The sequence below is a fragment of the Eleutherodactylus coqui genome, chromosome 1 (genome assembly GCF_035609145.1).
Source record: "Eleutherodactylus coqui strain aEleCoq1 chromosome 1, aEleCoq1.hap1, whole genome shotgun sequence".
In the NCBI taxonomy this organism is placed as follows: domain Eukaryota; kingdom Metazoa; phylum Chordata; class Amphibia; order Anura; family Eleutherodactylidae; genus Eleutherodactylus; species Eleutherodactylus coqui.
The window spans coordinates 382,749,460-382,774,382 of NC_089837.1; the positions used below are offsets into that span (position 1 = coordinate 382,749,460).

The following is a 24,923-nucleotide window of genomic DNA, read 5'->3' on the forward strand; positions in this document are numbered from 1 at the left end:
GGCAAAGCCGGTGTCCGGGTGCGGATGTGTCCGTAACGGACATGTTCGCTCATCTCTAGTGAACAGTGCCTAAGAGAATAGTATGTAAGTAAATGAATGACCAGCATACGTCATAATCATTGCAGGCTCTGTTCACGCTTCCATTCTGGAAATCTATTGGGGTTTCCCTCTAGCTTTCTGATATTTTTGACAATGGGAATAGCTCACTCTACAGCTTTATTCTTGCCATCAAGAAATCCAGAACCCCAACAAGACCATATTAAAGCCTAAAGAAGTCAATTGGATCTAACTGTCCCCTTTGAATATTTTGCAAAATAAATCCACCATAGGGGCTATGGCCATTGAATAAGCAGAGAAGCCATGATATTAATGTAAACATAGCCTTAAACTCAAAATACAGAGGAAAGGCAACACTGGACTCGGTCACCACTTCTTACATTCTCTATATAATTTATATGGGCATGCGTCTTCTATAATATTGTTTTTAAGTACAAATGATATGTTTTACATAACTGGTTTCCATAATTATTGTTTGACAAGTTTAGTGACTGAGTAACTTAGTAGCCAGTAACACTAGCCTTCATATGTGATTTTTCTATAGGAACCCCTATGATGTAAGGAGTTCCTCAATATTCTTTATTTTCAGGCAAAGCCCTGGATGAGAAACTAGTGATTTATTGGAAATCCTTGGGTACTATATAGTCATGAGAGAAACTAAGTATGATACAACCTCTTTGAATTCTATGGGCTTGTGCACAGTATCAAGACAAAATGAAAAAAATCTGGTCCTCAGAAGGTCTTAAAATTAGGTATATACAACGTGAGATGACAAATCGGTGCCTTGTGTGGAGCAGAGTGTTAGGGCAACAGAAATGCAGTTCTAGGCTCCCACTGAGGGCCTGAAGGTTGCGAGTTAAATCCCCACCTGGTTTAGGTAGCTGGCTCAAGGTTGACTCTGAGGTCGCTAAAATGAGTACCTAGCTTGATGGGAGGGTAATAAATAAATTACCTGAAAGTGCTGCGGAATAATTGGGCACTATACAAGATTTATTTTATCTTTTTTAATTACCCCATTTCATTATTTATTTTACAAAACTAGACGAAAGTGCAGAACAGTGTGTGAAAAATTAAGCGCATCCTTACTGCTTCTATTGGAATTAAGAGAGTAAGTGGTAGGCAGGTGCTACTATTCAAATTTTCTTGATCAATTGATTATCAGTAGAGATGAGCGAGTATACTCGCTAAGGCACATTACTCGAGCGAGTAGTGCCTTAGCCGAGTTTCTACCCGCTCATCTCTAAAGATTCGGGGGCCGGCGAGGGGCGGGGAGCGGCGGGGGAGAGCGGAGAGGAAAGGAGGGGAGATCTCTCTCTCCCTCTCCCCCCCCCCCCCGTTCCACTCCGCTCCCCGCCGCAACTCACCTGTCACCCACGCCGGCCCCCGAATCTTTAGAGACGAGCGGGGAGATACTCGGCTAAGGCACTACTCGCTCGAGTAATGTCCCTTAGTGAGTATACTCGCTCATCTCTAATTATCTGCAAGTGTGACCACCTCTATAAAAGCATAAGTTTTAGCAATTTGCTGGTTTGCAGCATTCAGGCATATGTTAACACAAAGAGGAGAGACATCAGTAATGATCTTAGAGAAGCTATTAACGACACTTTAACTTGAGACACTTTAACTCCTAAAAAGCATTAACATTTACATTGCTTCTGTCAATAAACATTAACACTCTACTTCATCTCTTTAACTGAACTCTAGAGGCTGTAGCATTTACCCAACTTCACTAGATCAGCTTTCTCATCCCCCCTTACGTGTTTATTAACAACAAAATTCTCCATCCAAGTACATTTTAATTGACTGGACAGAAAATAATGTTTAACATTAGGGTCTGATAACCCACATTTACTAGAGTCAGTTTGTAATAGCTTTTGTTTAACCCATGGCTTCTTGTCCACCCAAAATTATATTACAAAAAGGTTTTCAAATGCCATCTACACTATTTGCAGAGACAAACTGAAGAGCTGTACAGAATGTATACCAGATATGGAAGCAATAGCAGTGCTATCCTATCTGTATTGAAAAAGGGTAAGGACTTCTAAGGGTAAGCTGTCACGTCCATTCTATAAATAGTGGACAGGGACAGGTTAAATTATGTAGAGAACATGGATTTAAGGGTAGCTAAATGCCCAAGAAAACAAAACTCATGGTGATAGAAATGGAGGTAAGGCCTAGGGTCTTTCCTTACTCTGCCCCAATTGGGCCTGCCAATAAAGCGGAGCACCCATCCTGAAAAGGGTGACCCCATATCTGGAATCATATTGATTCCCTGTACATCCTGAGATGTTATATGTAGAAGAAGGGATATCTGAGGACAGGCAGGCCTGAATGAACAAATAAGCAAGCTGAGAGAGGCAAAAGTTAGAACCAGAGAGAGAATCAGACAGACGTAGCCCGAAAACAGCTCAGCCAGCCTATCAGCTTTAAAATGGAAGTGAGATGTTTCTCCATCGGCACATGTGCCGTCAAGCACATCATACTGGACCCATTCATACACTTGTTGCCCGTCGGTGCCTTGATAACCAGCAGCGCTGTGACACTAGCCTTCTTTCTACATTTTTTTTGAAAAAGAAAGAACATTTAAAGGAAATTATTTATTCAAAGCATTCCCCCTTTCCAAGCACCAATATTGCTAAAGTATAGTCTTCCACATTCCCCCATAGGCAAGAGAACTTTCCACATCTAATATTGGATAATACATACACACAGAAAACATTCTGTACCCTCCAGGAACCCCACCAACATTGTTTTTTCTTTCTATCTTCCATTTCTTTTCCTTTGGCCAGTAGATTTTTATACATGTTTTCAGTTTCTTTTATATCCACCTTTAAGATTTTATTGTATCCCTTAAGTTGTGTTCCACTATTTTCCATCTTGTTCCACCGCTCTTTAATCTTACTGTAGTTAAATCCCCTCTAAAAAAGAAATCAGCTGCCAAATGAACATCCAGCCCCCTATGCTATTAATTTAGCTGGCTATAAGGCTCTATGCTATTTAGATAGCACGATCATTCTAATAGTGTATGTACAGTGCTCTATTTAGCTCTTATTCAGCTATGATATCAGCATAGATTGCAACAGCCATTAGTTTTTGCAGCTGTTACATTTTTCTATGACCATTCGATTTTGCAGCTGTCCTCTTTTGGTATTAGAGTTTTTCACTGAATATGATATATTTCTTTTAAAAATACATTTTTAGTTCTTGTAAGGTAGTTTCTTGAATGACATATCTGATGAGGTACTAGAGCAGCTAATCTGCAGTGCAAACTCTCTGTTACTTTTATAATTGTCAGACGTCGTACGGGGTTTATAAAGTTATCAATTTTTTATTTCCATGTTGTTAGATCCTGCTGCTATCCTCTGTGGGGTAAGACATCCTGCTTCCTCACTTGTGCAATATGTATTCAACATGGTTTTACCCTTAGAACAATGTAAAAATCCCACATATTAAATACAACAAAATACAACGCTTGTAATGAATTAGTAAAACAGCACAAAAGACAAAGAGTTCATACATATGTTACATACGATCGGTACCATAACCATATGCAGACCAGCTACTTGAGTGGAAATGAATGAGAACTGTAATAGATACAATATCACATGCTGGTGAAGTTGCCTATTAGCCTATGCCCTGCTGGTAAAGGATGATAATTCAATGCACTTAGCAAAGGAAGAATTGAGTTGGAAGGATATGGGAGAGAGGAGCAGAGAGCCACAAGCTAATGCTGCGTCAATTGCTCACCACTGCCAATTACTAGGTATTCGCATGTAAGCACTGTTCCCTCAGCTGTATGTTCAGGAAATTAGTTGAAATAACATATTAATTAGGCCGCCTGCACACGGGCAGAAATCCCGCGGCGGTATTTCCCGCGGGATTTCCGCCACTGAAAGTTTGCATAGGAGTGCATTACAATACGCACTCCTATGCAGACGGCCGCGGTTTGGCCGCACGAAATCTCGCGCGGCAAACAAACCGCGGCATGTCCTATTTTTGTGCGGGGCACGCACTCACCCGGCCGCCGGCTCCGGTCTGCGCATGCGCCGGCTGCGCGGCAGCCGGCACATGAAAGAGCCGGGGCCGCCAGGCGCGGGTGAGTACGCGCTTGTCTCTGCAGGCTCTCGGGTCGGCTCCCGCGGCGAGAATTCTCGCTGCCGGATCCGACCCGCTCGTCTGCAGGCGGCCTATGTCACAGAAATCTAGACAAAATCAACATATTTTAGGCAAAATTGAAATAATGTAACACATATTCTGAAACTGAAATCTTCATTATATTTATGTCTATTTCCATTGTAAATCAATGTGTGCAGCTCTTTATAATACTGCAAACAATATGAGATAGGCACAGTAAATAGTTATTATTTCACAGTATCACAATGAAATTCAGATTCACATTTTATGCATAATTAATTTTTATTGAAAACATTTTTGTTTTAACAAAACCAGAAATAAACAATTTTCCTGACAAAACTATATTTTTTCAATATATAGCATTTAATATATCACCTATTACGTCAGAATCCAGCCTATTGATTAGATACCAGAAGTGATAAATTCCTCATTAGACTGCTAAATCTTAATCAACGTCCATTGAATAACCCAAGAATTGTACTTTTCTAAACCCAACTCTGAGCTTTCCTATATCCTAGCTCCTAGTACGACTACCCAAATTAAAATATCCTAATTAGAGATGAGCGAACCTACTCGACCACGCCCTTTTTTCGCTCGAGCGCCGCGATTTTCGAGTACTTCCGTACTCGGGGGAAAAGATTCGGGGGGCGCCGTGGGGGAGTGGGGGGATGCAGCGGGGAGTGGGGGGGAGGGGGAGAGAGAGAGGGCTCCCCCCTGTTCCCCGCTGCTACCCCCCGCTCCGCCACGCCTCCCCCCGCCCCCCAGCGCCCCCCAAATCTTTTTTTACCCGAGTACAGAAGTACTCGAAAATCGCGGTGCTCGATCGAGTAATTACTCAAAACGACTATACTCGCTCATCTCTAATATTAATGTACAAGCCCAGTAGCAGGTTTTTTTTACAAAGTCCGGAACTTTTAATTCTTTCAGTTCCAAAGGGCACAGCTTAGAGAGAACATTGCATGTAACAGTATGACATGAACACAGGTATTACCAAAATGCCCTTTAAATGTTTCTTCTATGCATATAAATATTGGCCATAAAGAATCACAGTATTTTATTTATTTATTTCAGAAAGAATTACTCAAGTTAAAACAGACATTTATGTTACAAGCTTTGGACCAGTATCAGATACAGAAATGGTAAGTTATACAAGAACAAAGAAGGAATTCATACTATGATAATTATAATTAAGCCATATAATATAATACTTTCTTATGTTTCTGATATTCAGGTCTGATATTCAGGCATTTTCTGAATGGACAGGTAGTGATGAGCATTTATTGGAAAAATCAGATCGGCCTGATTTTCCAAAAATAATCAGGAATTGTGACAACCTAATTAATGTTAATGGGAGTAAAAATCAGTTTCACTAATTTGACCTCCAGAAGGTACCTGATGATTATGAAGGAGGAGAAAAACACATAAAAACACCATGAAGATATTGTCCTTGGACAGATTTGATCCTAGGACACCAGCTAAGGAAAACATTGGGTTGGAAGGACATAAGGGAGAGGGACTGATTGTCACAATCTAACACTTCAGCACCTGCTCATTAGTGCCGATGACTAGGTATACACGTATAACCAATGTTCCTTCTAAGCTGTGCACGTTTTTTATGTTCTTTTTGTGTTTATTCGTCTCCATATTCTCCTCCTCCATTGGAGAAGAAAGAACTAGTGTTGGTACAAATGCTGCCTTGCAGTGCTGGAGTTCTAGGTTCAAATATGTCCAAGGACAACATCTGGATGGATGTTCTCTTTATGTATATTCTTCTCCATCTGCATGCAGTTTGTATGTTCTCCCTGTGTTGTGTACTATTCACTTTTAAGTATATAGCACATAGATATTATACATTGCTTTACATCACTTTATATTTTCTGTGCTCATTGGGGCTCACATCTAGCTTCACCTATTACTCTGTACACAAACAAAGGGAGATTGTATACTCTGATTGGCTGAACGCTGTGACCAATCACAGGCAGCACTCAGCCATTCATTGAATTCAATGAATGGCTGAGCGCTGTGACCAATCACAGGCAGCGCGCAGCTGTCATTCAATAGTGATTAGAGATGAGCGAGCACTAAAATGCTCGGGTGCTCGTTACTCGAGACGAACTTTTCACGATGCTCGAGGGTTCGTTTCGAGTAACGAACCCCCATTGAAGTCAATGGGCGGCTCAAGCATTTTTGTATATCGCCGATGCTCGCTAAGGTTTTCCTTTTTTGAAAATCTGGGCAATTCAAGAAAGTGATGGGAACGACACAGCAACGGATAGGGCAGGCGAGGGGCTACATGTTGGGCTGCATCTCAAGTTCCCAGGTCCCACTATTAAGCCACAATAGCGGCAAGAGTGCCCCCCCCTCCCAACAATTTTAACTTCTGAAAAATCCTCATTAGCAAGGCATACCTTAGCTAAGCACCACACTACCTCCAACAAAGCACAATCACTGCCTGCATGACACTCCGCTGCCACTTCTCCTGGGTTACATACATGCCACCCCCCCCCCCCCGCACGACCCCGTGTCCACAGTGCACACCAAAGTGTCCCTGCGCAGCCTTCAGCTGCCCTCATGCCACACGCTGGCCTCATAGCCACACCACCCTCATGTCTATTTATAAGTGCGTCTGCCATGAGGAGGAACCGCAGGCACACACTGCAGAGGGTTGGCACGGCCAGGCAGCGACCCTCTTTAAAAGGGGCGGGGCGATAGCCCATAATGCTGTACAGAAGCAATGAGAAATTCAATCCTGTGCCACCTCCATCAGGAGCTGCACACGTTGGCATAGCAATGGGCAACCCATGTGCCACACACTATTCATTCTGTCAAGGTGTCTGCCTGCCCCAGTCAGACCGGGGTTTTTTATAAATAGTCACAGGCAGGTACAACTCCGCAATGGGAATTCCGTGTGCACCCACAGCATGGGTGGCTCCCTGGAACCCACCGGCTGTACATAAATATATCCCATTGCAGTGCCCATCACAGCTGAGGTAACATCAGGTTTAATGCAGGTGGGCTTCGGCCCACACTGCATGCCCCAGTCAGACTGGGGTTCTTTTGAAGTGGACACATGGAGCTACAACTGCGTGTGGACCGACAGCATAGGTGGGTCCCAGGAAGCCACCGGCGGTACATAAATATATCCCATTGCAGTGCCCATCACAGCTGAGGTAACGTCAGGTTTAATGCAGGTGGGCTTCGGCCCACACTGCATGCCCCAGTCAGACTGGGGTTCTTTAGAAGTGGACACATGGAGTTACAACTCTGTGTGGACCGACAGCATGGGTGGCTCCCTGGAACCCACCGGCGGTACAAAAATATATCCCATTGCAGTGCCCATCACAGCTGAGGTAACGTCAGCTTTATTGCAGGTGGGCTTCGGCCCACACTGCATGCCCCAGTCAGACTAGGGTTCTTTAGAAGTGGACACATGGAGTTACAACTCCGTGTGGACTGACAGCATGGGTGGCTCCCTGGAACCCACCGGCGATACATAAATATATCTCATTGCAGTGCCCATCACAGCTGACGTAACGTCAGCTTTAATGCAGGTGGGCTTCGGCCCACACTGCATGCCCCAGTCAGACTGGGGTTCTTTAGAAGTGGACACATGGAGTTACAACTCCGTGTGGACCGACAGCATGGGTGGGTCCCAGGAAGCCACCGGCGGTACATAAATATATCCCATTGCAGTGTCCATCACAGCTGAGGTAACATCAGGTTTAATGCAGGTGGGCTTCGGCCCACACTGCATGCCCCAGTCAGACTGGGGTTCTTTTGAAGTGGACACATAGAGCTACAACTGCGTGTGGACCGACAGCATAGGTGGGTCCCAGGAAGCCACCGGCGGTACATAAATATATCCCATTGCAGTGCCCATCACAGCTGAGGTAACGTCAGCTTTAATGCAGGTGGGCTAAAAATTAGTAGGATTACACTGTAGGCGAGGGCCCAAAAAATTGGTGTACCAACAGTACAAATGTACTTCAGAAAAATTGCCCATGCCCAACCAAGAAGGCGGGTGAATCCCATTAATCGCTTTGGTTAATGTGGCTTAATTTGTAACTAGGCCTGTAGGCAGCCCAGTTCAAATAAAAATTGGTTCAGGTGCAAGTTTCAACGCCTTATTGAATTGAGAATTGAAACGTATAAACATTGTTTACAAAAGTTATATGACTGAGCCTTGTGGGCCTAAGAAAAATTGCTCGTTCGGTGTTATTACGTGAGGTTTCAGGAGGAGGAGCAGGAGGAGGAGGATGAATATAATACACAGATTGATGAAGCTAAAAGGTCCCCGTTTTTGATGGTGATAGAGAACGATGTTTCCATCCGCGGGTGCAGCCTACATATTGTTTAGGTATCGCTGCTGTCCGCTGGTGGAGAAGAGAACTCTGGGGAAATCCAGGCTTTGTTCATCTTTATGATTGTAAGCCTGTCGGCACTGTCAGTTGACAGGCGGGTATGCTTATCCGTGATGATTCCCCCAGCCGCACTAAACACCCTCTCTGACAAGACGTTAGCCGCAGGACAAGCAAGCACCTCCAGGGCATACAGCGCGAGTTCAGGCCACGTGTCCAGCTTCGACACCCAGTAGTTGTAGGGGGCAGAGGCGTCACGGAGGACGGTCGTGCGATCGGCTACGTACTCCCTCATCATCCTTTTACAGTGCTCCCGCCGACTCAGCCTTGACTGGGGAGCGGTGACACAGTCTTGCTGGGGAGCCATAAAACTGTCAAAGGCCTTGGACAGTGTTCCCCTGCCTGTGCTGTACATGCTGCCTGATCTCCACGCCTCCCCTGCTACCTGGCCCTCGGAACTGCGCCTTCTGCCACTAGCACTGTCGGATGGGAATTTTACCATCAGTTTGTCCGCCAGGGTCCTGTGGTATAGCATTACTTTCGAACCCCTTTCCTCTTCGGGTATGAGAGTGGAAAGGTTCTCCTTATACCGTGGATCGAGCAGTGTGTACACCCAGTAATCCGTAGTAGCCAGAATGCGTGTAACGCGAGGGTCACGAGAAAGGCATCCTAACATGAAGTCAGCCATGTGTGCCAGGGTACCTGTACGCAACACATGGCTGTCCTCACTCGGAAGATCACTTTCAGGATCCTCCTCCTCCTCCTCCTCCTCAGGCCATACACACTGAAAGGATGACAGGCAAGCAGCATGGGTACCCTCAGCAGTGGGCCAAGCTGCCTCTTCCCCCTCCTCCTCATGCTCCTCCCCCTCCTCCTCCTCCTCCTCCTCAACGCGCTGAGATATAGACATAAGGGTGCTCTGACAATCCAGCGACATACTGTCTTCCCCCACCTCCGTTTCCGAGCGCAAAGCGTCTGCCTTTATGCTTTGCAGGGAACTTCTCAAGAGGCATAGCAGAGGAATGGTGACGCTAATGATTGCAGCATCGCCGCTCACCATCTGGGTAGACTCCTCAAAGTTTCCAAGGACTTGGCAGATGTCTGCCAACCAGGCCCACTCTTCTGTAAAGAAATGAGGAGGCTGACTCCCACTACGCCGCCCATGTTGGAGTTGGTATTCCACTATAGCTCTACGCTGCTCATAGAGCCTGGCCAACATGTGGAGCGTAGAGTTCCACCATGTGGGCACGTCGCACAGCAGTCGGTGCACTGGCAGATTAAACCGATGTTGCAGGGTCCGCAGGGTGGCAGCGTCCGTCTTGGACTTGCGGAAATGTGCGCTGAGCCGACGCACCTTTCCGAGCAGGTCTGACAAGCGTGGGTAGCTTTTCAGAAAGCGCTGAACCACCAAATTAAAGACGTGGGCCAGGCATGGCACGTGCGTGAGGCTGCCGAGCTGCAGAGCCGCCACCAGGTTACGGCCGTTGTCACACACGACCATGCCTGGTTGGAGGCTCAGCGGCGAAAGCCAGCGGTCGGTCTGCTCTGTCAGACCCTGCAGCAGTTTGTGGGCCGTGTGCCTCTTCTCTCCTAAGCTGAGTAGTTTCAGCACAGCCTGCTGACGCTTGGCCACCGCTGTGCTACCACACCGCGCGACACCGACTGCTGGCGACGTGCTGCTGCTGACACATCTTGATTGCAAGACAGAGGTTGCGTAGGAGGAGGAGGAGGGTGGTTTAGTGGAGGAAGCATACACCGCCGCAGATACCAGCACCGAGCTGGGGCCCGCAATTCTGGGGGTGGGTAGGACGTGAGCGGTCCCAGGCTCTGACTCGGTCCCAGCCTCCACTAAATTCACCCAATGTGCCGTCAGGGAGATATAGTGGCCCTGCCAGCCTGTGCTTGTCCACGTGTCCGTTGTTAAGTGGACCTAGGCAGTAACCGCGTTGGTGAGGGCGTGTACAATGTTGCGGGAGACGTGGTCGTGCAGGGCTGGGACGGCACATCGGGAAAAGTAGTGGCGACTGGGAACCGAGTAGCGCGGGGCCGCCGCCATCATGTTTTTGAAAGCCTCCGTTTCCACGAGCCTATACGGCAGCATCTCTAGGCTGATCAATTTGGCTATGTGCACGTTTAACGTTTGAGCGTGCGGGTGCGTGGCTGCGTACTTGTGCTTGCGCTCAAACACTTGCGCTAGCGACGGCTGGACGGTGCGCTGAGAGACATTGCTGGATGGGGCCGAGGACAGCGGAGGTGAGGGTATGGGTGCAGGCCGGGAGACGGTAGTGCCTGTGTTCTGAGAGGGGGCTTGGATCTCAGTGGCAGGTTGGGGCACAGGGGGAGAGGAAGTGGTGCAAACCAGAGGCGGTGAACGGCCTTCGTCCCACCTTGTGGGGTGCTTGGCCATCATATGTCTGTGCTGGTGGTGGTGGTGAGGCTGGTGGTGGTGGCTCCACGGTTGATCTTGGCGCGACAAACCTTGCACACCACAGTTCGTCGGTCGTCTGCACTCTCAGTGAAAGACTGCCACACCTTTGAGCACCTCGGCCTCTGCAGGGTGGCATGGCACGAGGGGGCGCTTTGGGAAACAGTTGGTGGATTATTTGGTCTGGCCCTGCCTCTACCCCTGGCCACTGCACTGCCTCTTCCAACCTGCCCTGCTGCTGCACTTGCCTCCCCCTCTGAAGACCTGTCCTCAGTAGGCTTAGCAAACCAGGTGGGGTCAGTCACCTCATCATCCTGCTGCTCTTCCTCTGAATCCTCTGTGCGCTCCTCCCTCGGACTTACTGCAATTACTACTACCTGAGTGATAGACAACTGTGTCCATCGTCGTCGTCCTCCTCACCCACTGAAAGCTCTTGAGACAGTTGCCGGAAGTCCCCAGCCTCATCCCCCGGGAACTTTACAAAGGTTGGGCATCGGTGACGACAAACTCCTCCGGTGGGAGAGGAATCATTGCTGCCCATTCTGGGCAGGGGCCCGAGAACAGTTCCTGGGAGTCTGCCTGCTCCTCAGAATGTGTCATTGTAATGGAGTGAGGAGGCTGGGAGGAAGGAGGAGCAGCAGCCAGAGGATTCAGAGTTGCAGCAGTGGACGGCATAGAACTCTGGGTGGTCGATAGATTGCTGGGTGCACTTTCTGCCATCCACGACAGGACCTGCTCACACTGCTCATTTTCTAATAAAGGTCTACCACGTGGACCCATTAATTGTGAGATTAATCTCGGGCCGCCAGAAACGTGCCTCTCTCCTAATCCCGCAGCAGTCGGCTGCGATACACCTGGATCAGGAGCTCGGCCTGTGCCCACACCCTGACTTGGGCCTCCGCGTCCTCGCCCGCGTCCACATCCTCTAGGCCTACCCCTACCCCTCAGCATGGTGTATTACCAGTAGTGCAGAAACAGAACGCTGTAATTAAATGTGCCGCTTATTGGCCTGTGGTTGGAGGCTGACTTCGCTTATGGAACGTACAGCAGAGCCAGGAAAGAATTTTGTGCAAGCCTGTAGTGAGACGTAGGTGCGTATGACTGAGCTAGTGGAATTCACAGCGCAGAAGCAGTCAAGTGTCCAAAGGCCACTAGTAGGCCTTAAGTATTTTGCTTCTATTTTTTTAAAGGCTGAGCTGAGACAGCAGACAGATACTGTAGGCAGCGTATATATGTATACTGTTTCCCCCTGGACGGGATGACGGCGGTGATGTAACGGGCAACGCAGAGCCAGGAAAGAATTTTGCGCAAGCCTGCTGTAACACTTAGCTGCGTAATAATTAGGACTACTACCCCCAGCAGAGATGCAGTACACTCAAGACAATCACAGACAGCCCAAAGATAGTATTTTTCCCAAATTTGTTTGAAAAAGCCCACTGCCTATATAGACAGTATATCTCTTTCCCTGCCTCACCAGTACTGGCCCTATACGATGTACAAGGACTGCAGACTGTTTCCCTCTGGACGGGATGACGGCGGTGATGTAACGGGCAATGCAGAGCCAGGAAAGAATTTTGCGCATGCCTGCTGTAACACTTAGCTGCGTAATAATTAGGACTACTACCCCCAGCAGAGACGCAGTACACTCAAGACGATCACAGGCAGCCCAAAGATAGTATTTTTCCCAAATTTGTTTGAAAAAGCCCACTGCCTATATATAGACAGTATATCTCTTTCCCTGCCTCACCAGTACTGGCCCTATACTATGTACAAGGACTGCAGACTGAGGACGCAATGCTCTGCACGCCCGATATACAAAAAAAAAAAAAAGTGCAACACTGCAAAAAGCAGCCTCCACACTACTGCACACGGTTAGATGTGGCCCTAAGAAGGACCGTTGGGGTTCTTGAAGCCTAAAATACTCCTAACACTCTCCCTATAGCAACTCCAGCAAGACAGCACTTTCCCTGATCTCTGTCAGAACGCATCTGTGGCGAGCCGTGGGCGGGGCAGATTTAAATACTCGGGTGACACTTGATCTCGCCAGCCACTCACTGCAGGGGGGTGGCATAGGGCTTGAACGTCGCAGGGGGAAGTTGTAATGCCTTCCCTGTCTTTCTATTGGCCAGAAAAGCGCGCTAATGTCTCAGAGATGAAAGTAACTCGAACATCGCGTGGTGCTCGTCTCGAGTAACGAGCATCTCGAACACCCTAATACTCGAACGAGCATCAAGCTCGGACGAGTACGTTTGCTCATCTCTAATAGTGATGCATATATTGTTTTATTTTTTACAGCAGCTAGGGATAATTTTCAGGGAAGGGCTTCTATTTCAAGCCCTTCCCCGAAAATCATTTTGGGGGTTGCCTGCAGCCCCGTTGAAAGCAATAGGAGAAGATCGCAATCCTCTGCCACAGCTCTCACAGCCGTGGCAGAGGATTCCTTCATGCCCGTGGGGAGTCCCCTTGTCAATGAACACTGTGACAGTGCTGTCACAGTGTTCAGTGATGAGGGAACTCCCCGTGGAGATATTTTGCGTGCAGCATGGACCTTGCCACTGCACAGATGTCCTATCTTTTGCAGGGGTGAGTATTTTGCGCCTGTAAAACATGGACATGTGAACACTGCATAGGGAACCAATGGTTCTATCAGACGTGCTTTTGTTGCACTCATAGGTGCACGCAAAAAACGCTCATCTAACTTTGCTCTAATCAGGAATTTAACTGAATAAAATACAAGTTATATTGATTCTTATTCCAGAAAACTACAGTATATATCAGTCTGCTCAGCTTGCTTTTGTATAAGGCCATCCAGGATTCCTAGGGGCAAGTCTGTACTCAGTAATCGGCTGGGTATTCTCCCCTCTCCTGAGTGAGTACCCTCTGATCCTCTGGACTTTTTCTGGTCTGAGCGCATTTGGGCTGTCTACTAACATGTTAAAACATTGCTTTTTCCTATGTAGAGGCGATATGAATCATGATGTTATCCTAAGCAAAACATGTTGAGATCTTCGTTGTTCCTGGTGAACAAAGCACACTTGTCTTCATAGAAGATTTTGACCAATGCCACCCAAACAGGCCTGCCATTACCCACAGGGCAGTTGCCAAACTTCCTGCTAAATCTGCTTTATCACTAAATAATATCTAATAGGGAAACAAGGGTTTATCTAAAGTTGTTGTGTCGCTGATTCTGCAAATTCAATCTGACAGTCTGGATCGTTCTCATTCAGGTTTTAGAGCATATGAATTTCAAAAGTGTAGACAAAGTTTGTTGAATTGAGTCACTGGCAACCACTCATTCCTGAGATAGACAGAAAGTGCTGCATGCTGTGTCTTACTAAATGAAGCCAAAAGAGCAGTTGCTACATCCATAGCTGTTTTTGGTTGTCCGGTTTTCGGTTAATTGGTAACTGCAATGTGGGGAATGGAAAGCCTGTTTGGGTGGCATTGCTTGAAATCTTCTGCATTGACACATATGCTTCTTAAACCCAGAAATTAGGAAGATCTCTACATGGATAGCTCCATCATTCACATTGTGGGTACAGAAGAAAAATCACTATTTTAACACAAGAACAAATGAAGTTGCATGAACTTGAAGGGCACCATCGTTTTTGTGGTGAAATTCTCTACCATTTTGTGTCCAAAACTATTTACATTTTATGTGTACATTTCCTTACTTTTGAGACACCTTGTATATTAGCTAACATTGATAATAAGTAGAAAAGTTAAAACCTTTGACATTGTTTTTCAGGAATATACCATTGATGTATTTTTCCGCCAGAGCTGGAAAGATGAAAGACTTAGTTTTCAAGGACCTATGCAACGTCTTCCTCTTAACAACTTACTGGCCAGTAAAATCTGGACACCTGACACTTTTTTCCATAATGGTAAAAAATCAATTGCTCACAACATAACGACCCCCAACAAACTGCTACGCCTCGAAGATGATGGCACACTGCTATACACAATGAGGTAAGATCAACTACCGGTACAATTTATGGCTTGTAAACTATGAAAAGGGATAATTGCCCAATATAGGAAAGTGTGGCATTCCGTTATTAAAACTCTTGGTTAGACTATAGTCTAGTATAGTCTTGAGGAAATTCAAGAAGGGGCAAAGTATAGTCAGTATAAGGATTGGCAATCGCTGAATGTAAGATGAAGGCTCAAATCAAGGGCAAATACTGGATTTTTAAAGCAGAGCTTTGAACCATGTTAGTGCCCATGGTGGAAACAACACAGCAAAATATTACTCCTTCTCTACATTATACAAGACTGAAAATTTACAGCTGATTGTTAACAATAATGGATAGAAATGGATCACTTCCATTATATTATTTTATTAAACTACTTATAGAAAGATAATCTTTTTTCTAATGCTTTCATATTTTTGAAATATTTTCTGAAGTGCAGCTATCTTGCCTGAGTTGCTGCTCTGTTAACACCTTAAGGACCAAGTTGTTTTGTACCTTAAGGACCAGACACTTTTTAGGGATTTTAGACAGGTGGTAGTTTTACTGCCCTATTTTTTTTCTTTAGTTACCAAAATTATTTTTGCTGTGTTTTCTTTCCATGACATATACAGCTATTTTTTAAATATCTTTTTCACTGACTTTTCCCCCGTTTTTTAGTTTAATTTTAGCTTAATGGAGGTAAAAACAAAAAAAAAAGATTTTTTTAACATTCATAGTTATTTTTATTAAATTAGTATATTTACGCTAAAATAAAGTATGAGAATGGGTTCCTCATTTTGTTTCGGACGTTTTGATATATAATATGTATGGTTTTGGATTACAGCGCACATATAGCGATGGTTTTGGCTGGTGTCGGCTTTGGATTATTTTCTGTATATATTGTTGTTTCATTCTGTAATTTTTATTTATTTATGTAATTACTTTTTTACTATCTATGCCCCATGTAAGACCTCTGGTGGACATTCACATGTTTTTTTTCTTTTATTTGACATTTTTTCACTGTAGCTGGGGCATCCATAGGAGCTCCAGTTACCTTGGGAAAAAAACCCTGCAGTGACATTAGTCACTGGCAGAGCTGGCCAGGGTCTTCTAGGATCCTGCTGCAGCAGGGAATTCCGGTGGTCACATGAACCCCGGGCTCCCGTAGTAGAGAAACATTTCCACTTTAACTTTTTAGTACATATCGCTCATTGAGTGCTGTGTACTAAAGAAAGGAGGAGGCAGAAAGGGTTAAAACTAGAGATGAGCGAGTATACTCGTTTCGAGTAATTACTCGATCGAGCACCGCGATTTTCGAGTACTTCTGTATTCGGGGGGCGGGGGGAGGCGTGGCGGAGCGGGGGGTAGCAGCGGGGAACAGGGGGCAGCCCTCTCTCTCACCCTCTCCCCCCCACTCCCCGCTGCAATCCCCGCTCACCCACGGCGCCCCCCGAATCTTTTCACCTGAGTACGGAAATACTCGAAAATCGCGGTGCTCGGGCGAAAAAGGGGCGTGGCCGAGTAGGTTTGCTCATCTCTAGTTAAAACCCATTTCCTCCTCCTCCGGGTTATCAGCTGTGACTAAAAGCTGTCAATTCGCCTTCTTCTGATTAATTCCATAATTTTACATACGTCTGGGCTTTAAGCTCGGGACCAGGCACCATAAATTTACAGCGCCTGGACCTTAATGGGTTAATAGCATTCTCAGATTTGCCACGTGGATATAGGAAACTATGGTCTGGAGATGGCTCATTGACTTCTATGGAAGAATGATCTAGGCTCTGTGATATGCAGAGGTCAATGTGCAGGGTGGTTTTGAGCTGCAGCCATCACCTATCATCAGTGGTGGATCCTGTGTTATCTTCTACCAGCTTTATAATATAGATGTTAATTTTCATTCTAATTTTGCCTGTGAGGACAACAAAATGATTGATGAAATGTGATCTCCACAATATAAAAAGTGTCAGCTTGTAGGTGAAATTCAGTGATCTGAGTGAAAACTGCAATAATTTGTGTTTCTTCTTAATATAGATAGGTAGACTAAATTAATCAATGCAAAAGGTTTTCTTCCCATGACATTAAGTAAGAGAAGGCCTCATAGATTAAAGAGTGAAAGCACTGGTAGGGCCACTAGTCGATTTATGAAAGCAATGGGGACAACAGTCCTATATAGGCAGCATCACCTCCAGTGGTATAACACCAGTCATTGGTGAATGTAGGTCAAGCTTTATCAGTCATGCAGCCACTGCTGTCTGACACGGCATGGCTCCTTGCATAGCTAGAATACTCGCCTTTCTCTTGCTCATACTGAACTCTGAGAGCAGGAGAGGGGGGATTTTTCAGGCTATGCACAAAGCACCTCTACAACTACAGGGATTTAGGTAGTGGATTAACTATACCATAGACCCCAAACTGCTTCCCAAACTTGCTCCTCCTAACCCCTCAAAGCCTTGCTACACCATGTCTATTTTCAATACCAACTTTTTGTGCTAGCATTGACAACTGGATGTTACCATTCTCATTGCTAAACAACTGTGCCCCTACACCCTAACTGTCAAATCCTCTCTGTCAGTATTAGATAGTGTAGAAACCCATGCCTTTAATAAGAGGAAAAGTAACACCTAGTTGTCAATTAAGTATGGAATCCCTAGAGACTCTTTGTATCCTTTTTGTGAAATACTAGCATTGAATAAGATATTTCAGGAGAGGGGATAAATTTGCTATAAATTCCAGGTAACAACTTTAGTTATTGTTGTTGGTCTCTTTCCCTTTCATCCCCATATGGTCCAGACCTCCATGATAATTTCTACTGAGTGTGCTGCCAGGACATCTTTGATTCCTTGCTTCTGCAGAACTTCCACAATCACTATAGCAACACAAATGAATTCAGACCCCAGACCAGATCCTGGAATAAATACAGACCCCTGACCAAACATCAGAATAAATACAGGGCCTAGACCAAACCATCTAAACAAATGCAGACCCCTAAACTCTTATAGTCCACAGATCAGACCCTGCTAAACAAATACATGTTTTTCAAAATCTAACAAAAAAATGTATTGTAACATTTAATTATAGGAAAGCTCCTTTAATTGAAACAAATCTACACAAAATTATTGAATACAATAACATAAAAAATTGTATGAATAGTGCCTATTGGGTTTACCTGGATTTACAATGATACAGGTATAGCAGATTTAACTTGCCTGTGATGACTTGTTCTCTCTTATTCATTTTAAAAATATTTAAATAACATATGTACCATTTAATAGCTTATCATATGTAACTGTAAAACATAATTAAACATATCAGTAAGTGCTGAGTATTATAAGATCAATGCTGTAGTATCATCCCCCCCGCGCGCGCCGTAAAACAAGAAATAGGCATATATCCACCTCTCATTGTGACATCATGTTTACAGTCTGCCACAGGCAGTTTATGGGAGATCACAGGCTGCTGCAGCCAATGATAGAGCTCGGCGATTGAGTGGTGCTCCCCCCATAAAGAGGCAGTACTGCAGCATCTAAACAAACAACAAGAGTGAGGACCAAGCGGTGGTGTGGGACACAATGGGGGAGGTGGGTATATGCCTTGTTCTTGTCTTATGGCAGGGGGAGCTGTTTTTTAAAGAAAAAAAGATCTCAGACAACCTCTTTAAAAACTGTATGTGAGTCATAAGAGTACAACATGTATGCTGACAAATGCAATGTGAAATATATAGATTTAGAAATGAGTTAATAGTCAGTTTCTGCATCTTTATTTATCTTCCATTAGACATAATTTGCCACTAATCTCCACTTCGGTAACAATGTAGACAGTGAACAAATGTCCAGTGGATACTTTACAATTAGAACATCATTGTTACTCTGAGGCAATAGTAAGGACATTTACAATGCAGTTGTGGCAATTACCAAGCAGTAAAATTAACAAGCTATATCCACAAATTGCTCCAAAGGATGATCAAGTGTAAAATGAGTGACATAAAGCAAATTGAATGCACTGAAAAATTTGTGAGATTGCTCCGTATTAATGGATTCAGTTTAGAGGCTGCTCACAATAATACAGCTTAGATATTGTGTGTGCAGATCGCTATAGAATATTTGCGGGCTTGAGGAAGGTAAAATATTTAATTCGCAATAACTTCACACCATGAAATTATAATAAAACTGGGAAGATGTAATGTAAGGTGAATTTGATGTTGACATTTAATCTGGATTTTCAGCAGAAATCGGCTGAGATTTCTGCAGTGGCATATCTGCGCCATTTGATGTACATTTGCAAATTTCCTGCTTTCATTGCTTTTAAATAATAAAGTACACTCATCCTCTCTATCTACATCTCACTCACATGCTCTCCTGACCTCCAGCAATGAAGTCTCCACTCGTGTAACCACTGCAGTAGTTATGTTCTTATACTACATCACTGGAGGTCAGGATGCAAAGAGCGGCGGGGACCACACAAGCCTCTGCATGGGAGTGGAGAGATGATGGAGAAAATGGATGATTTTCTAAAACTGATTTTACAGCTTTTTTTCTATTTTACAAGACCCTACCTGTGAATTTTGTTACAGCTTGTAGGTAATTTATGGCAAAATCTGCAACTGTTCGCATGTTTTGCGTATTTTAACTCCCCCTTCTAACTCAATGAGGAACATCTGCTATAAATCCTAAACCAATCCGCAGTATAAATTGCATTTTTTTTGTAGCATGTGGATGATATTTCTTCAAATTTCTTTCGTTTGGATTGTACTGTAATGCAATATTAAACACTAGAGTTGAGGGAACTTACTCTGCCGAGCAGGATGCTCATTCGAGTATTAGCATACTCGATGGCACTCGCTACTCGAGCGACCATCACGTCGTGTTCGATCCCACAACAGTTTTGGCCCCTGCCCACTGTGACGCTGCGCATATCAATGGTAGTTTGTGGCTGGTTTGGGGGGGGGGGGGGGGGAGGAGAGAGAGAGAGAGGGAACAAAAAAAAGCTCGGCAATCGGCAGGTCCCATACAGAAATGCTCGAGTCTCCCATTGAAGTCAATGGGGTTTGTTACTCGAATAGAGCTCTCGAATTTTACGAAAAGCTCAACTCGAATAACAGAAGTGCCGGCACCATTGAAAGCTATGGGGTAGCAGTGACAGCTGTAACCCAAGATTCTTTCATCCCCACTGCAGACCCCTCATCACTAAACACTGTGACAATGCTGTCACATTGTTCAGTGATGAGGGGGCTCCACGTGGGGATTAACTGAACCCTCTGGGAGCTCCCTCATCCCCGTCACCTCTGTCTTTATGCGCAGCATGGATCTTATCAAGTCCTTATGCGCATTTAAGGCACGCGTGTCCTATCTTTTGCAGGTGCAAAGATTTTGCGCATCTAAAAAACGGACATATGAGCACTTCATAGGGAAACAATGGTTTTAATAGACACGCTTTTTTGGCGCATATAGGTGCGTACAGCAAAACACTTGTCTGACTGCACCCTAAGGTTGCGGTCAAACGAGCACTTTTTTTGTGCATCTATGTGCGCAACAAAATTGCGTCTATTAGAGCCATTGGTTTCCTATGTGTTCACATGTCCATTTTTTAGAGGTACAAAATACTCACACCTGCAAAAGATAGGACATGTGTGCCTATAATGCGAGCAGGTAAGGTCCATGCTGCATGTAAAGACATTGTGTGATGTCCGTTTATTACCGCGGGGACTCCCATCAACACTGAACACTGTGACAGGACTGTCACAGTGTTCAGTGATGAGGGGTCTGCAATGGGGACGAAAGAATCCACTGTCACAGCTGTCAAAGAGGACTGCAATGCTATTCCATTGCTTTCAATGGGACTGGCGCTGCTGCTGCCCCATTGAAAGCAATGGGATGAAGGCAACCCCTGTAGCATCCCTAGCTGTTAAAAAAAAACGTAACTCACCTAGAAGGCTCTTCTCCCCATCCCAGTCAGTCTTCATCTGTATTCTGGTGGCCAGGGATTGAAAAATCCCTGCCCCCAGAAAGTGCTGCCCCTGATTGGTTGAGCGCTGTGACCAATCAGGGACAGCACTCAGCCATTCATTTGAGTGATCATTTTGCATAAAGTACTAATGGGCACTAATGCCCATTATTACTTTATCAGCTTCATTTGCGTACATATGAGCCTCTGGGAGCTGTTGCAGAACTCAGCAGGAGGTTTGAGCTCTGTAAGTAGCTCTATTGTTCAGCCAGGGGCTGCTAAGAGAAAACAATGTAATCTCTAGCTCCCGTGTAGATAACAGCCTTGGGGGCCGTTATCAGCCATAGGCTGCACAGACAATACAATGTTATCTCTAGCTCCCAGTGTGCGGTCTGAATGATGGTTTTTATGCTAAACTAAAAATCATCATTTAAACGAAAAGTGCACAATGGTAGCATTTAAACACAACGATTATCGCTCAAAAGCCATTGTTTTAACGAATTTTGAGTGATAATTGTTGCATGTAAAAGTGCCTTAAAAGTAGAACTTAGAAATTAATTTGCACAGTCTGATACAGAAATAAACTTGGCCTTTCGGTCAAGTGTAAACTACCGCTATGCAAAGACCAATATAACTGATATTACTGTCATACAGTGATCATATACAGTAGTGGTCAAATACCAGGTTCATACAGGCATATATCTGTGTGTGACTGTATGTATGTGTTACCATACAGCGTGGCACGGGGTCCCGCGGTCGGCGCGCGTCGCTCCGGCGGCCTGGAGCCCTGTGTCGAGGTTATCCCAGCAGCGTGGGGCGGCCAGCGGGCGGCGGCGTGGGTGTGTCCGCCCGTAGGGTGCCGCCCGCACTCCTCCGTTCTTCTTATACAGCAGTGGGTGGAGTTGCCTCCTCCCACTCTCCGCCCCTGGGCGGAACCTTGTGGTTAAAAGACTGGCAGTGAAGTGAGCTCACTGCCAGTTATTGGTTTTGCTTGCACCTAGCCAGTCTGTCTGCGGTTTCCTCAGCCAGTCCCTAGTTGCCGGTCAGCTCCCTCTGGTTCCCTTTTGTTCTGTCTGCTCTTGTCGGTTCTGTTAGCCTCTAGTTTAGTCTGGCCCAGTCAGCACTAGTTGCTATCCAGTATCCTGTCAGTTTGTCTGTGAGCTCCATCTCCAGCTTGGTAGTTTTGTTGGTCGGTTCCATCTGCCTCCCCTGTCGGCACTCTGTTCCCCCCATTAGGTAGCTTGCTTCTTGTCAGTCGCCAGGTCCCTAGCCAGGGCAAGAACCGTCGTCCAGTTGTCCGCCTGGGGTTAGCCAGGGCCGAGGCAAGTAGGCAGGGACAGTGGGGTGCGGGAAGATCAGGGCACCCCATCTGGCGCTCGGGGGGGCAGAGTGCCGTAACATAATAACTGGCCCTTAAAATACTGTTTTTCTTTTCATGGCGGCGATCAGCGCCCTTGCAAACCAGCTGCAAGACCTGGTGCCGGTGATCAGGGATTTGTCAGCTCGCATGGTGGCCCAGGAGCAGTGGGCGTTGTCGCAGGGGCAGAACGCCTTTACCAGTCCCGAACCCAAGTGCCCTCTTCCTGAGGTATTCTCTGGGGAGAGGAACAAGTTTTTCGTTTTTCAACAGGCGTGTCGCCTGTTTTTTCGGATGCGTCCCCGTTCTTCCGGCTCGGAGGCCCAGAGGGTCGGGCTTATAATGTCCCTGCTGCGGGGCTCTGCCCAGACTTGGGCCTTTTCCATTCCCGAGGGTTCCCCCTCCCTGCAGTCGGTGTACTCCTTTTTTCAGGAACTCGGGGGTATCTTCGATGAACCGGACCGAGTGGGGTTGGCGGTTTCACGGTTGCTGGCGCTGCATCAGGGGTCGCTTTGTGTGGAGGATTATTGCTCCAATTTCAGACGCTATGCGGGTGACACTGCATGGAACGATAGTGCCCTGAAGGACGTTTTTCTGCAAGGTCTCTCGGACGCGGTCAAAGAGCTGTTGATCTCCCATCCTGTTCCCGGGTCCTTAAAGGAGGCTATGGAGCTTGCGGTGAAGGCACATAGGAGGCTCAGGGCTGGAAGCAGGACAGGCAGACCAGTAGAGTCAGGGAGGTCGTTTGTCCTGTTCCCTCCTCTTCCGTACTAGTCTCTGTTCCCGAGCCTATGGAACTGGACCCGCTGGACCCCAAGGAGCGACGCCGAGTTCGGTTATTGCATCATCTCTGCCTCTACTGCGGGAAAGCTGGACATCGGGTGATAACCTGCCCCCTGAGGCCTCAGCGTCCACAGTCTGAATCGACAGAAAGACTCCCAGTCCTAGGCGATTGCAGGGAGGGTCGCCTAGGACCACAGGTACGTCCTAGACTTCTGATACCCTGCCAGGTTAGATTCCGGAACTTCTCCCGCCTAGGGCAGGCGTTTATTGATTCCGGAGCAGCCGCTAACCTGGTAAGCATGCGTCTCGTTGAGCCCCTGAGGGCTGAATTTGTGGCGCTGAAGACGCCAATTCGTTTTGCTAGCATTGATGCTACTCCTCTTGCTTCGGGCTTGGTACGATGGAGGACCCCAGTGTTACAACTCACGGTGGGGGGTCGCCATTCGGAAGGTCTATCATTCCTGGTGATGGAGAAAATGTCGGTAGACATGGTACTAGGGATGCCGTGGCTGGCATTGCACAACCACCAATTCGATTGGGCCACTGGGGAGCTAACCCAGTGGGGGCCGTCCTGCCATAGCCATCGCGCTTCCCTTCCTCCCTGCTCAGTCGATACCGCACTCAGTCCCCGAGGTCTCACTTACCTTCACACCCCATCCGCCTGCCCTGCTGCTGATGTCGCCACCGATGCCCTGCAGGGGGGACGGAAGAAAGGGGTGGGGTCTCGTATGCAGTTGCGTTGTGAGGAGAGTCTGTCGGTATTTGAGCCGTACAGGGTGGGACAGAAGGAGTACCGGTCCTCTGGAAATCGCAAAAGGAGGGGTCGCAGGGGGTTCCATAAGTCTTTGTCGAAACCTGTTGTCCCTGAAGGAAATGGGGCAGCCACAGGCTACCGAAGTCATGGACCTGAGGATAAGTCAATGGTGACCGCTCGGGAGGGTCACATTCTCGGGTTGGTACAGCATTTTCACAGCCGTTTTCTGGATAAGCCTGGTTGAGTTTCCGGGGGCCCGGAGGTCCCCCGTCAGAGGGGGGGTAATGTTACCATACAGCGCGGCACGGGGTCCCGCGGTCGGCGCGCGTCGCTCCGGCGTCGGCTCCGGCGGCCTGGAGCCCTGTGTCGAGGTTATCCCAGCAGCGTGGGGCGGCCGGTGGGCGGCGGCGTGGGTGTGTCCGCCCGTAGGGTGCCGCCCGCACTCCTCCGTTCTTCTTATACAGCAGTGGGTGGAGTTGCCTCCTCCCACTCTCCGCCCCTGGGCGGAACCTTGTGGTTAAAAGACTGGCAGTGAAGTGAGCTCACTGCCAGTTATTGGTTCTGCTTGCACCTAGCCAGTCTGTCTGCGGTTTCCTCAGCCAGTCCCTAGTTGCCGGTCAGCTCCCTCTGGTTCCCTTTTGTTCTGTCTGCTCTTGTCGGTTCTGTTAGCCTCTAGTTTAGTCTGGCCCAGTCAGCACTAGTTGCTATCCAGTATCCTGTCAGTTTGCCTGTGAGCTCCATCTCCAGCTTGGTAGTTTTGTTGGTCGGTTCCATCTGCCTCCCCTGTCGGCACTCTGTTCCCCCCATTAGGTAGCTTGCTTCTTGTCAGTCGCCAGGTCCCTAGCCAGGGCAGGGACCGTTGTCCAGTTGTCCGCCTGGGGTTAGCCAGGGCCGAGGCAAGTAGGCAGAGACAGTGGGGTGCGGTAAGATCAGGGCACCCCATCTGGCGCTCGGGGGGGGGGGCAGAGTGCCGTAACAGTATGTGTGTATATATTGATTTTAATGAAAGACCTCTTATTCTGTCCAAGAATTTGTTTCTTCTTCATACCTTTCCAGGTTAACTGACTGTTTAGTCTTAATGTCTTTACTACATTTATACTTGTTTAACATCCAATACATTTTTTACATATCTTTTACTGTTGGGCTGGGTTCACCCAGGACAGAA

At 46.7% G+C, this 24,923-nt stretch overlaps 1 protein-coding gene across 1 annotated transcript in view; it reads left to right on the top strand.

Annotated features, from left to right (window-relative positions):
• GABRA5 (gamma-aminobutyric acid type A receptor subunit alpha5) overlaps positions 1-24,923 on the top strand; it is a 252,432-nt gene that overhangs the window by 76,873 nt on the left and 150,636 nt on the right. The window contains exons 9-10 of the mRNA XM_066588715.1: positions 5,263-5,330; positions 14,723-14,943. Of these exons, the coding sequence (XP_066444812.1) occupies positions 5,263-5,330; positions 14,723-14,943 (289 nt within the window). The remainder of the gene's footprint in view (positions 1-5,262; positions 5,331-14,722; positions 14,944-24,923) is intronic.